General features: G+C 39.1%; 1 protein-coding gene across 1 annotated transcript in view; it reads right to left on the bottom strand.

The window, feature by feature from the left end:
• Positions 1-16,047, bottom strand: part of LOC138885236 (uncharacterized) — a 76,093-nt gene extending 60,046 nt beyond the window's left edge. The window contains exons 1-3 of the mRNA XM_070166153.1: positions 15,805-16,047; positions 15,533-15,641; positions 14,051-14,607 (exon numbers count right to left, since the gene is read on the bottom strand). Coding sequence (XP_070022254.1) covers positions 14,051-14,607; positions 15,533-15,641; positions 15,805-16,047 — 909 coding nt within the window. The remainder of the gene's footprint in view (positions 1-14,050; positions 14,608-15,532; positions 15,642-15,804) is intronic.
• Between the last annotated feature and the right edge of the window lie 252 nt (positions 16,048-16,299).

The following is a 16,299-nucleotide window of genomic DNA, read 5'->3' as shown; positions in this document are numbered from 1 at the left end:
CTCCTGCTTATAAGTGTGGTGCACAACACATCCATAAACAAGACTCTATGAGACATGGCTTGTAGACTCCGAAGGATAGAACTGCTCTGATACCACTTTTGTCATGACCCAAACCGAAGGGGCCGCGACGGGCACCCGGTGCCTTACTCAACCGAATACCAACGTAACATATCTTTATTATCATACTATTATGGTAAATGAGCCAAAAAACCCGTCATGTGATAACAAGAATAAGATATAAGGGAATACTCAACATATGACGACTCAACATGATATACAAACTTATACATGTGACATATGGGCCTATAAGGCCGACATGACCATTTGTAAACTCAAAACATTGGCCGACAAGGCCATACAAGTATCTATACACATGGCATCTATCTACAAGCCTCTAAGAGCACATAAAATCATAAAGGTCGGGACAGGGCCCCGCCATACCAATCAATACATATCCAAAGCATCCTGACCAAATAGGCAACTCCGGAGCAAGTAAAGTGCAACAATACTTTCCACTGAGCTGATAGCCTACTTGGAGGACTGTCAATATATCAATCAGGACATGCAGGTATGAAACGTAGCATCCCAAGGCAAAAGGGACATCAGTACGAATAAAGTACCGAGTATGTAAGGCAGGAAAACATAAACAAGAACAGTAATGTAAAGAGAGATATATGAGATACAACCTGTAACATCGGAGTGCCTTTGGGGGCTACTAACATGAAATGCATAATACATATATATACATAAACTTTTAAAAACTTGCAGCTCTGTGGGCATCATCATCATCATCATATCATACCCGGCCTCAAAGAGGACTCGGTAAAAATGTACACGGCCATCATAAGGCTCGGTAGAATTGTACCCGGCCACGTGGTGCTTGGTAAACCCAACTGATCAGTGGTTGCACCATAGGTGCTGTACCCGGCCGACTATAACGCGGCTCGGTAGAGTAAAATAGATACTATATATAATGCATGCTGGACTCATGGAATCACATTATAAAGCTTTCGGAGTGACGTAAGGTCGTTGCATCTTCGATTAACATTATGTACGTCCATACCATCAATATGAACCTCATTAGTATTTAAAGATCATACATACTTGCTTAGAATAACTTTATAAGGAAAACGTATCGTTTATGTTCATTTAATTTTAGATCATGCCAAAAGAAAGAAGAAAGTGCATTAACATACCTTTGAAATCTTCTATCCAATCTTCAATCAAGCTCAAAATGATCTTCTTATGTCTACAAAGAGTAAACCGACTTCGTCGTCATCATATAAGCATTGTAACTCTCATATTTGGAAACCAATATTCTACAAGAAAACGGACAACACCTCCCCTATTTGTACTACATCCCATATATTACCAAAAGTCACCAAACAGCCCAAACAACAACAATATAATTCACAATAAGCTCTCCGATTTGTTCAACAACCATTTTGAACGGCAAGCTCGATTTACGATTAACAAAATATGGTTTGGGTCCAATTCCTTTTCCATGAATCTGCCAACAAAATATATAACATGATACTCATGCTTACCATATCATTTTCAACCCAAAACATTAGAAGCATAATCTTCAAATATAGTCCACATACCTAGTACCTTAACCTTTATCGTCAACATCTTATTTTTCATGTTATATTCTTCAATCTACTGAATTAGCACATATATAAGCTTAACAATAGTATACACAACATAATAAAACTATTTATAATAATTTCCAACCAAATCAAACCATATATATAGCCTCAATACAGCCCGCAAAAAAAATATAACGATTCCTTATGCCATGTCAATTACTATCTTATAGATTTTCACTCAAACAACTCAACCAACACATGATTGACCTTTAGCACAACCAAGAACATGATTTACTTACCTTAGTTAGTAGATACAACTTGAAATCTTCAGCTGTTGTAGCTCACAACAACCCTCAATCACACCACAACACTATAGGAGTTGTATTCTCTTCTTGAATCAACTTTTGTGTTCATGTTGGTGTGTAATCACTTGTATTTCGCCTTGAAACTCTAATACACATTAAGGAGGTACTGATTCTTAGTTTAATCACAAAGAAAAATACGAAATCTGAGGTTACTTACCTTTGAATAACCCTCCAAAACAGCCACAAGATGAAGAACTATGATCAAGCAAGCACCACGGGATTTCTAGCGTTGGATTCATGTTTTTATCTTACGTTTTCACCTTAGAATCATGGAGGAACCCTTGAAGAGCATTTAGGAAGTCTTAGAAACTATTGTGGATGAGAAAAATGAGTTAAAACGACATATAAATGACTTAAATACAAGTTGAAGTTTAAACCGACTTTGTGGGTCCCACGGGAGTTGCTTGTGCAGTCTCGTAAAAAATGCGAATATCTATATCGTCCAATGTCGTATTGACAAACGGTTTAATGAGTTAGTAACTAGACTTGTATATCTTCAAATTGATATGTAGATCATCCCTTGATTCAATGTATATTGGGAGAAAAATGCAGCTACATTTGACCTAAATTTCAGCACATTATGAATGCAACTTGTGATGACCTTTGCCAACTTTTATTCCACAACTCGCTTGACTTAAAAACATAATACATGACTATCATATGACGAAAATGACTCATAACTTAATATCATCATCATGTTAATCACCCTAGTCTCACCCCAAAATTATATGTTATAACATTCCACTTGTCGACTTTCGACGAAACTTATTTTCTTCAGTTCTTTTAGCGTCTAAGTTTTTCAACCCTTTTGGTACTTGTTATTCATGATATTAAAGATTTGTAACCTCTAACATAACATGATGAACTTATATTATGTACTTTCAAAAATGATCTCATTTCCGAGCTTACATCAATTGGCTCACGACATATTCTCACGTATGAAAACATGGGATGTAACAATCAATTCCAACCATGTGTAGCCTTGTTTCACTCTGTTTTGTCTGTGATTCTAGTTTTCCTGGTGATTGTAACTACTAGAATTCATGTTTGGACTAATGTGGTTCTATTTATAGTTTTTGATCTTGTAACCTATTTCTATTCACTTCTAAAAATCCAAACTATTTTTTCTAAAACTACCTCCTACTTTTATATACTATTTTCAACTCCTACTTTTAGATATCTAGGGTCCTGCCCCTTCAGCATGAACACTACCTAGGAGTCCACGAGACTCCTCCAAACTTTGACATGCTGGGGATGGCTTTTCCAAACTTTTACAAAAACTATTTCTTTGAAAAGTTTTGGTGTGAGCATTGCCCGGGGTCCCTAAGGCCCTTGAGAACTTTGACACACCAGAAGCCCATTTGGTGTAATATGGACTATTGGTGTACTCAAGATCTGATTGAAGGCTTGGCTTCCAGGTTGATTTTGGGCCTGGAAGGCTCCATATAGTATAGTAATTTTCATTATGTAATTCAATTGTATTGGACTGTAATAACAATCTTTGTAAAACATATATGGGGTACTTATTAAAAAAATAAGAAGGGATTTCTATATCTTTGTTGGGGTTCCGGTAGGAACCATGCCCATAGGTGATTGTGAGATATTTATATGCATTAAAACCCATGTTATAAGGTTTATCTCATTATGCTGAATTTTCATACTTTGCATCTTAGAAATCCTGCTTATAGGATCTACATGTATTTTCAACTCCGCGTGCACCAGTAACCATGTCAATAGGGTTCTGTCCGTTTGATAAACTAATTTTTTTGGCGATGTATTTAAGAATTCTGCCCACCTATGATTAATAGAAATCATGCCTATAAGGTCTAAAGAATTAGTTTCTGCATTTAGAAACCATGCCTATAGTATTTCAAAATCAGTTCCTGCATTTAGATATCATGCCTATAGGATTTCAAAAACCTGTTTCTGTATTTATATATCATGCCCATAAGGTTTTAAAATCAGTTTCTGCATTTAGAAATTATGCCTATAGGATTTCAAAACCCGTTTCAGTACTTAAAAAGCATGCCTATAGGATTTAAAGATAAAATCTGCCTGTTAAAAATTAGTAGTTGATGCCATAGGGTTCTGCCCGACTACCACTTAGGCAAGCTTGTAAGTTAATTAAATTCTGGGTCTAAAAAATATGACTGCTTGTTTGGCGTATGCTCGGATTCAGAGTGTTAACCAAATCAGTAGGCAACCTGATAGGTACTCGTCTGCTCGCTTTAAGATTGTTGTATATTCTTTTTTTTTTGTGCTCATTTAGACACCCTGCCTATAGGATCCTGAAATTATTTAAAATTGCTTGAACCGCGTGCATTTGTTTGTCTATTTGTGGAGGTTAACATGAGCCCACTTAGTTGCTTCTTGTGTGACAGTCCTACTCCATTTTTTTTATCGCTTAGTTTTCTCCTTTTAAACAACATAGGTGAGTCTAGAACTGCCTTAAATAGAGGCCCTAAACACCTCCAGGGCCAGAGGTAAGGGACGAGCAGTGCACGCATAGGATACCAATCAGTTAGTGTTCTTAAGTACTAACTGGGGATGGTAATTTATTAGTAAAAGGAAATGATGACATGTGCGCTAATACTATGTGTAGCACCCCAACTTGGGGACGATTACCATGTATTGCACAGAAGTGATCCTATAGGCTAAAAAACCTAGGACCCCTTTTACTCCTTTTTCTAAAAGTAATATCTGTTTGTTTATCTGCTTATAAGAATAGTTCGCTTAAATTGAGTTTGGTCAGGACCCACCGTTGTGGACCTCGAGGGGTGCCTAACACCTTCCCCTCAAGGTAATTTCGAGCCCTTACCCCATCTCTGGTAATGTAAACTAGTTCATGAGTTATTTGCTCTAGGTGCCCTAACGCACCTTAATTCGTTAGGTGGCGCCTCTTCAAATCTCTTACCCAATTCCCAAAAGGAAAGGAGTTGTCTCAAAATGTCGAAACCCGGACTTCGCGAGAAATAAGGGGGCACGACAACATGGCGAATCTGCTGGTGATTTTTAGGCTCTTACCATAACAAACTTCTTTTTGTGAATTAGTCTTAAGCATGATTTATTATGTTAATATATGTGCACCCTTTCCATTTCCCCCTTATTTGGATTCAATTGCCTATTTTTCAAGCATTTACGATTTCCTTTATTACAGAAACTGACTTGTCTCCCTGTTTCCTTTCTTAAACGTATTTTAATTAATAAATACCACATTTATAATTATTTTTAACGAGCAAGTATGTGATAACATGCTATTTATTGTTGCATAAATTATGCTCAATATCATATTCCACTCGTGCGTAATCAATCCTACAACAACGCTTGATGAGTGTTTGTGCCCTTCCTGTATATCACCCTTTAAATCCGGAAAGGCGTAGTCGCGGTAAAACTAGTCGATCAATGGTGTAGTCGACGGTTCTGTGCCTTTACCCCTCAAGTTGTCCACTTGAGGGTACCCGTCTAGACCTCTCTAGAAACCTTACTTTGATTCATTGTACATGCATTATGGTCAAACCTAGCCATGTTAATATGTTTTCCACATAATAACCCTTTAAGACAAGCCTCGTCCAAAAGTCTATTGGGTTTTCCATAATCCCAACGGACACAACCACGATTGTATGCATTAATTTTGGAGAAATAAGTGCCAATATGCTAATCGATGTTGTATAAATAGTGGGATCAGGAGGGGAAAATGGCCTAACCATATTTGTTTTGCAGAAAATGAGGCACGAAGTCCCCAAGTTCGGCATGGTCTGTAACATACCAACATTGTTGCTAGATTGGTGGGAGGATCTTCCATCAAGTGATAAAAATCATGTAAAAAGGGTCTTGGGAAATTTGCCTTCTTTATTGGACGTCCAGCCAAACAATATGTTAATCGAAGCTGCCACAATGTTCTGGGACAAAGAAAGAGTCGTATTCCGCTTTGGAGACATAGAAATGACCCATCTCTTGGAAGAAATAGGGGGATTCGCTGGGCTACCTTGGGATAGTCCTGGATTATTGGTGTCGGAAAATCGCACTACTAGGGGGTTTCTGAAGATGATGGGATTAAAGAAGAATGATGACTTGGAGTGCCTGAAAATCTACATACCTTTCGACTTCCTCTATGAACGATACGGTCACATCGGATATTATCGTATTTTTTATAGAAAATTCTCCATCAGTTCCTTGGGTTGGATTCACCACAGGGTTTTTGTGTTTATCATCTTTTATTTGGGTATATTAGTGTTCCCGATCCAAGGGGACAAAATCCACACAAGACTGGCCATGGTAACCAGAACCTTGATGGAAGAGATCGAGGGGCAGACATATACCATTGTCCCTATGACCATAGCGGACATATACCGGGCCTTAGAGCGCTGTTAGAAGGGGTACAAATACTTCGAAGGTTGCAATCTGCTACTACAAGTTTGGCTGTTAGAACATCTCCAAAAAGGTCAATACCGTCAAGAGCTTCTGCGAAGGCCGTGGATTGATCACATAGCTTTCCATCATCCTAAGAAAATGACCTACATCCCAGACAGGTTTGCTCAACAAGAAAATGCTATAGGATGGGTGCATTTTTTCAACAATTTGACCGAGGATCAGGTTCAATGGATGTTCGAATGGTTCCCTACCGACGAGTTCATTGTCGCACCCCTTTTTCTCGTGAAATTGGGTTTATGACATTTGGGAGGACAACTCGTTCCCTTTTTGGAATCGGGTTTGAATTGAAGAGTCGCCACCTAATGATTAAAATGCATTAGGACACTAGGAGGGGTTTGTTTTGAGTAACTAAAGTTTGGGTAAGGGCTTGAAATTATCCCAAGGGGAAGGTGTTAGGCACCCCTCAGGATCCACTAGTGTGGTTCCCGACCAAACTATTGTTGTGACTTAAATGCACATAGGCAAATAAAGGCTTCAAATAAGAGGGAATTTTCACGTAATGGTTACAAATAAACAAAATTAAGAAAAAGGAACTAAAAAGAGTTGATGTTTTTGAAAGAAACGGTTTAAAAAGATTTAAAAGAAACAAAAAAACAAAGGAAAGGGGGGTCTTAGGTTTATTAATAATATGGATCATCCCACATAACATCCGGTAATCATTCCTTAGTGAGGGGCTACGCGTGATGTTATTGCGTGGTCATCATATCCATATCTACCCTTTCCCACCCCGTTAAGGTATTAAAGCGCGGAATGGTCTCGTTTACTTATTGCATGTTATTACCCGCCCCAATCCTATCAGCCCCAGAGGTACTTGGGACTACTAGTCCTAAAGGGAGGAGGTATTGGGCTTATTTGTGGTTTAAAAAGGTAAAATACTAAGGCAACAAACAAAACACATATAGAAAGTTTGGGGAAGCATATAAACAAATAAAAAGGGCTCAAACAGACCTCCTTTAAACCAAAGAAAGCACATAATGTAGCATGACTTGCATGTACTATTTAAGGTCTGATTAAAACTTAAAGGGTTGAGGTAGACTGATTTATTACATAGTTCAGATAAGAAGCCCGAATCAGGTCTGCCTGCTGGTTGTAGCTGATAAAAGTTTGATTCAATTTATAAGTTTACCCTATGGCTGACCTAAGTGATGGACGAAGACCTATAGGCATAATATCTATTGATTCCAGAAACAATGAAGTAAACATGAATACATATTGATTTAAGATAAATCGTCTGTTATTAAAGAAAGGCGAGTTTTAGCAAAGAGCATGCATCACTGTTACTAGTTTTAGACTTATAAGCGAGTGAAACAATTCAGACTTGATTAATAGCTCTTATAGGCATACTTTCTACGCGTTGTTGATTTAAATCCCCTTTTAACAGACATGGTAAAATGCGGAAACACTATAAACATGATATCTAGGTGCTAAATTTCATTTAAGGTCTATGAACATTATATCTAATTGCGGTTGATTGATTAAGACCTATAAACATGATTGCCTAATGAAGAATGTATATGCAAGATCTAGAAAGACCTATAGGCATTATTTTCTATATGCATATGCAGGATTCAGATTTCCAGGTAATTATAGACATGGTATCTACATGAGAGAATGCAGAATTCCTGCAGACATGGTATCTATATGAGAAATGCATAATTCAAGAAGTAACCTATAGGCAGGATATCTATATGAGAGTGCAGAAATTTAGAAATAACTTATAGGCAGGATATCTATATGAGAGTGCAAAAATTTAGAAATACACCTGTAGATAGGATATCTACCCTTCACATAGTTATCCCTCCCTTTTCACTAGCCATCCCAAGAGTTTATTACAAAATTATTACAGTCCAGAAAAAAAATACATCAGAAATTAAAAGGTACAACCAAGGAGAGCCTTATTCAGACTTCCTGTCTGAAATATGAAGTAAACCAACTCCAAGATATCATATTTTAAAGCCTTTCTCCCATTTGGATGTGTCAGAGTTCCCTAAGAATTTCATAAGAACTCTGGGCAGTGCTTACACCCAAATGTATCACCAGATTAGGACATAGTGCAGTGTGGAAGGGCCAGCCCTCAGGTGTCCAAGTTTAAAGGGAACTCAAGGTCCCAAGGTAAGGCTCACCGGGGGGGCAGAACTTATGAACTAAGAGAGAGTGCATGTGCAAAAGTAGAATTCTGAATGGGGAAAGAGAAAAGGGGAATAACTTAAAATCAGTACACATAAGGGTGTAGGGGAATGGGGGAATTTGCAAGAGCAAAAGAAAAGCAGGCTGATGGGCACACCCAGCAATGGGAGATGCTGGCACACCCTCCAGCCTGTTTGCTTAGAGGTTAAGACCCCATTGGTTCAAACTTAATTCATGGGCAACAACTCACATTGCCATGCCTTAAGTCACAACTCTCAAACACATAGGGGTAATAGGGACAGGGAGTAAGGATTCACAGCAGAAACAAGCAGAAAGATATGAGCATACTAACATAAATATTAAACTTTACAGAAACAGTACAGTAGACATAGATATAAAAGTTGTAAATGAACACATTGTGATGATGCTAAGAATTAAACCCGGACATACCACTTTTCAGGGAAACAAGTAAAGAAAATCAGTAGGTCTTGTAAAACAGGCCACAGTGCAGACAAGAAGAGAATATTATTATGAGAGAGTATGAGTTCAAAAGGATTCTGAAAGTGTCTTGTGTTTGTGAAGAGGGTCGTGCCTCTTATAGTGCAAAATCAGGTAGAAATAAGGTAAGAAAATAGTTGAGAAACTGATTGTCAATTAAGAATCAATTACACAAGACTTCCCTTAATTAATGGATTCAAAATTCAAACGGGTAAAAATCATTTAAGGAATGAAATTGAGTAAGCACTTTGTGCACAACATGCAATTAGGGGCAAATACATAAAAGGTTATTTTAAGGACAGGGTTTTGAAGTACACGGTTGTACAAATAAGGTAACAAAATCAATCAGTAGCCAGTAAATCAAATGGTTAGGGATTTTGTAATAACTGATCCATGAATGAACCAAGTCAGAAAAGTTGAAGTAGGGTTTTAACTTAGGCCGAGTCACAGAGAAAATCAGCAAACAATGGAAAGAAATCAATCAAGCCATATTCAGAAGGAAGTTTGAACTAATTGCAAATTTGAAAGTCACTTGAGTGGGAAGTGCATCATGTATAAGGAGCATGTGATCATGTTAAGCATGAAAGAAATAAAAAGAAAAACAAATTGTCATGTCATTGTGAAATCAGTAGGAAAATCCAGTGTAGAAGAGTTTAGTAAAAGCCAGAATTGTATGAAAACAAAGATGTCCAAACTCAGTTCAGAGACTCGAAGTTAGTCTGAAAGAATTAGAGGTTTTTTGAAATAAGACCCTAGTCAAGCAAACCACAAAGTAGAGATGAGAGGGCAAACAATTGAATCGAAACATGTTTAGAGGTTTCAGAAAGAACTGAAACTTCCAACATGCTTCTTTCAGCAACAGAACTCATATGTAACACAGTAGAAGGGTTCAAAGCAAACAGAGTGAAGAAACTAATTCGAAGCATAATGAGAAAAGACTGATAAGAATAGTAGAAGAAGCATGATTAAGAAGATCTTTTAGAAGAAACTTAAACAGAGCTCAGTAGAAGGAAAATAGTAAGAACACTTAAGAACACAGTAGAAAAAATATAGTAGGAGAACATACCAGAACATGGTAGAAGAAAATACCAGAACATAGTAGAAAAGCATACGAAAACATAGTATAGGAAAACACAGTAAGAGATGCATACAAGAACATGGTAGAAGAAAATACAAGAATACAGTAGAGGCTAATACGAGAACACAGTAGGAAAAGCATACAAGAACATGGTAAAAAAATATACAAAACACAGTAGAGACAAATACACATGAAAGACAAAGAAAGTCAGAAAAACACTTAAACACTTTCAGAAAAACCCTAGATCGGAAAAGAAACATTTTAAAAGTAGTTTTTTTTTTTAAAGAAGAGTCAGGAAAATCGTTTGAAAACTCAAGGAAAGTATAGATGCATAACGAATCTAAAGGAATCGGAGAAACCTCGAAGGGTTAGGGTTTCAGAAGAACCCTAGAAATGAGAAAGGCTTTGAAAAGTCATCGATCTGAGTCGGAGAGGTCAGAATCAGGCTCACACAACTATGGTACGCCGTAGCAAGGTCGGAGATGACCATGGAACTCGAATCGACAGAGGTTTGGACACAACTCTTCATGGTCGAGTCATGGAGCTTCAGTTAACTAGGCATAAGGAGCCATAAGTGGCTCGATGGGTGGTGAAACCACCATGGATCTAGGTTAGAGGGTGGCCGAAGAAGGTGAAAAGGATTCATCGAAGAGGAGGGGATGGGGGAAGGTTCTAGAGAGAACCAAGGGTTAGAGAGATAGAGACGAGTGAGGGGAAATGAGGGGTATTGGGGGGTCGTTTAATTAAAAAAGGTGAGGGCGGATCTGGACCGTGGATCAAAATTGAGCAACGACCAAGATCTGATCTGGGTTGGGCCGGGTAGTTTTAGGAATTGGGATGGGTGATTTGGAAATTGAAATTAGGTTTGATTAATGGTGCAAATTAGGCTAAAATTGAAAATGAAATCTGGCTAGGTTTTAAATAGCCACTTTTCCCTATTTATTTTATAAAAATAGCAAATTAATTTCTGGAAACAAATTAAAGGTACTAAATTAATTAATAATATATAAATATTAGATTAAAAATACTAGAATCAATTTTGTAATTATAAACGCAATTAAATCTAAAATAGGCTAATATTGCAATTATATGCAATTTAGTTTTAAAATACTAAATAAATTTGTAAAAAAATGTGCGAAAATTACCTTAGCTATATTTTAGTGTAAATATGAGAATTCAATAAATGAATTACCAAAATGCCAATTTTGGGAACACGTATTGGGTTTTTCTTGATAAAATAAGGCAATAAAATTGATTTTAAAAGCCTTTAAAATTAAGAAAAAATAATAAAAATATCTGTAAATACTTATATATGCATACATGCGCTATTTTGAAAGTATTTTGCATGTAAAAAATATACAGGAAAAAAATGGGTATCAACACCTGCCCCTCTTTGCCTGGGAAGGATGAAAGAGTTGTCGGGTAAAGATATGATGGCCAATTTTGACCGAACAAAATAGTTTGAAAGGTTGACCGTGCTCTGGTTTTTGAACTGCCTACATATCCCTGGTCTTACAAGAATCAGCCCATATGTAGTTCAGGATCCGTCGGCGAGGTATGCTGATGAAGGTTTTTCAAGAACGGACGCAATGGGATGAGCGGTTAAGGTCTAATAGGGCTTGGGGGAATTGGAGCGGGACTGATCTTGCTGAGACGGTCGTTGCTCACCGGTTTACCTGCAAATAAACAATACAAGTGTATATTGTGCGGAAATTTAAACATGATGCAAATTCCCGTCATACCATGAATGTTATCTTTGGACGGTTAGGATGAAGTCCTCAGACCATGACATCCTGGGCCATGAAGCGTATGATAAGGGATTCGTAGGCCATGAAATGATGCTCTCAGGCTATGACAATGATGCCTCCGAACTATGATGCCTTTAAATAATGATATGCAAAAGATAAAAGGGGTCCTCAGGCCATGGCATGGCGTTCTCGGTCTATGAAATGGTTCCTCCAAACAATGACGCCTTTGGATAGATTGGCGATCTTTTAGCCCATGAGATGCAGAGGGTAGCGATCTTTCAGCCGATGCAAGATGTAAATGAAGTGGCGATCTTTCAGCCGATGCAAGATGTAAATAAAGTGGAGATATTTCAGCCATGCAAGATGTAAATAAAGTGGCGATATTTCAGCCCATGAGATGCAGAAGGTGGCGGTCTTTTAGCCATGTACATGGAGGTAGAGCTTAACCTCGAAAGGCAGAATGGTAGCCTTATGCAATGTAAAAAATGCAGATGGAGACAGAGCTTAGTCTCGGAAGGCAGAACGGTAGCCTTATGCAATGTAGAAATGCAGATGGAGATAGAGCTTAGTCTCGGAAGGTAGAATGGTAGCCTTATACAATGCAGAAATGCAGATGGAGACAAAGCTTAGTCTTAGAAGGCAGAATGGTAGCCTTATGCGATGCAGAGATGCAGATAGAGACAGTGTTTAGTCTCGGAAGGTAGAATGGAAGCCTTATGCAATGCAAAGAATGTAGATGGAGACATAGCTTAGTCTCGGAAGGCAGAATGGTAGCCTTATACAGGAAGTAAAAAGGGCAAACGGCAATAGAGTTTTCTTAGATGATAGCGGATTGCGGTATCGTGATTGCTAGGGATATCGTGCTTGTTGGGGACACTATATGTGCGGATAACAGTCGCGAGCAAGTGAAACGATTCGGAGAGTTGTATTCCTGAACTTTGTGAGTGAGCGTATGATATATTTGATGATTTTGCAACTCAAGTTCCTGCATCCAAAGAAAATCGTGAGTTTTGAAAAGGGGGAGGCTAGTTCGTATCCCCGTTGGCTTTGCTTGACCTGCTCGATTTGATCTGGTGATACTGCCCGTATCATTGGGGTACCGTTGCTAAACAGAGCGATTTCCGAAATAAACATGCATGATTTTAGTAAAGAAAAATGTAACATAAATACATAATTGAGAATAGTTTTCTTTAGATGAACCGACGACTGCGACGTGGTTCAAGACATTGCAACTTCTCTTGCTCCGGAATTTTGAGGGTCCTCCTCAAAATTCTGCCCCAGTTTACTTGGCTGCTGCTTCTGACGACTATTTGCGGCGAATGGCTGAAATCACTTCGGAATTTTGAGGGTCCTCCTCAAAATTCTGCCCAGTTTCCAATTGGGAGGGGGAATGAAAATTTTATTGAATTGTGACCGAACCTATAGGGATGCCTACATATCCCCTCTTAAACAGGAATCAGTTCAGGCGTAGTTCAAATTACATCATGAATGAAAGCATAAAGGTTACAAATAGTATCGCTTGACTATGTCTTAATTGATCGGCTTTGGCCAAACTTCTCCGTCCATTTCTGCAAGTATGAGGGATCCTCCTGTTAGAACCCGGTGTACCATGTACGGACCCTGCCAGTTGGGAGAGAATTTCCATTTGGCTTCATCTTGATGCGGGAAAATCTTCTTTAATACCAGCTGCCCTGGTGTGAATTGTCTTGGCTTGACTCTTTTGTTGAAGGCTCTGGACATTCTGTTCTGATAAAGCTGACCATGGCAAACTACATTCATTCTCTTGACATCTATAAGAGCCAGTTGCTCGTAACGACTCTTCACCCACTCTACATCGTCGAGTTCTGCTTCCTATATGATCCTCAAGGAAGGGATTTCTACTTCGGCGGGAATGACTGCTTCCGTACCATAAACCAACATATAGGGGGTTGCCCTAGTTGATGTGCGAACTATGGTGTGGTACCCCAATAAAGCAAATGATAGCTTCTCGTGCCACTGCTTATGCATCTCTATCATTTTCCTTAGTATCTTCTTGATATTTTTGTTGGCGGCCTCTGCGGCTCTGTTCATTTGAGGCCTGTAAGCTGTAGAATTCTTGTGTTTGATCTTGAAGGTTTCACACATAGCTTTCATCAATTCACTATTGAGATTGGAGCCATTATCAGTGATGATTGATTCCAGAATCCCGAATCGGCAAACAATGCGATCGCAGACAAAGTCTGCCATGACTTTCTTAGTCACTGCTCTGTATGATGCTGCTTCAACCCATTTGGTGAAATAATAAATTGCTACTAGGATGAACATGTGCTCGTTTAATGCGGTAGGTTCGATTGGTCCAATAACATCCATTCCCCATGTGGCGAATGACCACAACGAGCTTGTCGCATTAAGCTCGTTTGGATGCACCTTTATCATGTCTGCGTGTATCTGGTAGTGGTGACACTTTCGGACATACTGGATGTAGTCTATTTCCATCTTCATCCAAAAGTAACCAGCTCGGAGTATTTTCTTTGCTAAGACAAAACCATTCATATGTGGACTGCAGGTCCCTACATGGATTTTCTCTAATAGCCTGGATGCTTCCTTTACGTCGACACACCTTAGTAATCCCAAATCAGGAGTCCTCATGTATAGGATTCCTCCATCATGAAAGAAATTATTGGATAACCTCTGAAGCATGCGCTTCTGATTAGCGTTTGCGAGTTCTGGGTATTCTCCTTCTACCAAGTATTCCTTGATATCATGAAACCAAGGCTTTCCATCTGCTTCTTCTTCGACATGAGCATAGTAAGTTGGTTGATCATGGATCTTTACCGTAATGGGATCAATAAAATTCTTGTCTGGATGCTGTATCATGGATGATAGGGTAACCAGTGCATCGGTGAATTCATTCTAGACTCTGGGAACATGCTGGAACTCTGTCTTTGTGAACCTCTTTCTCAATTCCTGTACGTGATGCAGATAAGGGAGTATTTTGGAGTTCTTGGTCGCCCATTCTTCTCGGACCTGATGTATAAGAAAATCTGAATCCCCAATCACTAGCAACTCTTGAATGTTCATGTCAATAGCCATCTTGAGACCTATGATGCAGGCTTCATATTCGGCCATGTTGTTGGTACACGGGAATCTGAGTTTGGTAGAGACTAGATATTGCTGACCGGTTTCTGATACCAGGACCGCTCCTATGCCAACTCCTTTGAAATTTGTTGCTCCATCTAAAAACATTCTCCAACCATCATAGGATTCTGCAATATCTTCTCCTATGAACGATACCTCTTCGTCGGGAAAATAAATTTTCAGGGGTTCGTATTCTCCGTCCACGGGATTTTGAGCGAGGTGATCTGCTAGTGCCTGTCTCTTGATCACCTTCTGAGTCACGTAGACAATGTTAAATTCACTCAACAGAGTCACTTGGCTAGCTTGCCAGTGGGCATAGGCTTTTGAAAGATGTACTTCAAAGGATCCATCCTTAATATGAGATATGTAGTATAGGCACAGAAATAGTGCCTCAGCTTCTGCGCACCCAAGTCAAAGCATGACAGTTGCACTCTAACAGAGAATACTGAGCCTCGTACGGGGTGAACTTCTTACTGAGGTAATAGATGGCCTGCTCCTTCCTCCCCATTTCATCATGCTGACCCAGAACACAACCGAACGCTCCATCCAATACTGCGAGGTAGACTAATAGAGGTCTACCTGGCTCGGGTGGGACCAAAAGTGGTGGTGTTGATTGGTACTCCTTGATTCTGTTGAAGCTCTTTTGGCAGTCATCGGTCCATTCGGTAGCGGCATCTTTCTTCAACATCTTAAAGATGGGCTCACAGATAACTGTAGATTGTGCAATGAACCGGCTGATGTAGTCAAGTCTCCCCAAGAAACTCATTATGTTTCTTCTTGTTCTTTGGCGGTGGCAGTTCTTGAATAGCTTTGACCTTAGATGGATCCAGTTCTATCCCTCGGCGACTCACAATAAACCCAAGTAGTTTTCTAGCAGGAACCCCAAATGCACATTTCGCGGGATTCAGTTTTAGGTTGTACCTTTTCAGTCTGTTATAGAACTTCCTCAAATCTTGCATGTGATCAGTGGCTTTCTTTGACTTTATGATGACACCATCTACATACAGCTCAATTTCCTTGTGTATCATATCATGGAAAATAGTAGTCATGGCCCTCATGTAGGTGGCCCCTGCATTCTTCAACCCGAATGACATCATCTTGCACCAGTACATCCCTCATGGTGTAATGAAAGCCATTTTCTCAGCATCTTCTTCATCCATCCAGATCTGATGATAACCAGCAAAACAATCTACAAATGATTGCAACTCATGCTTGGCGCAATTGTCAATCAGTATGTGTATGATCGGGAAGGGGAAATCGTCTTTTGGATTGGCCCGGTTGAGATCCCGATAGTCGACGCAGACTCTGACCTTCCCATCCTTTTTCGGCACCGGCACAATATTGGC

The sequence above is a fragment of the Nicotiana sylvestris genome, chromosome 2 (assembly GCF_000393655.2).
Source record: "Nicotiana sylvestris chromosome 2, ASM39365v2, whole genome shotgun sequence".
NCBI lineage: Eukaryota > Viridiplantae > Streptophyta > Magnoliopsida > Solanales > Solanaceae > Nicotiana > Nicotiana sylvestris.
The sequence above is the reverse complement of the archived record's forward strand: the minus strand, read 5'-3'. Positions and strand labels throughout refer to the sequence as shown.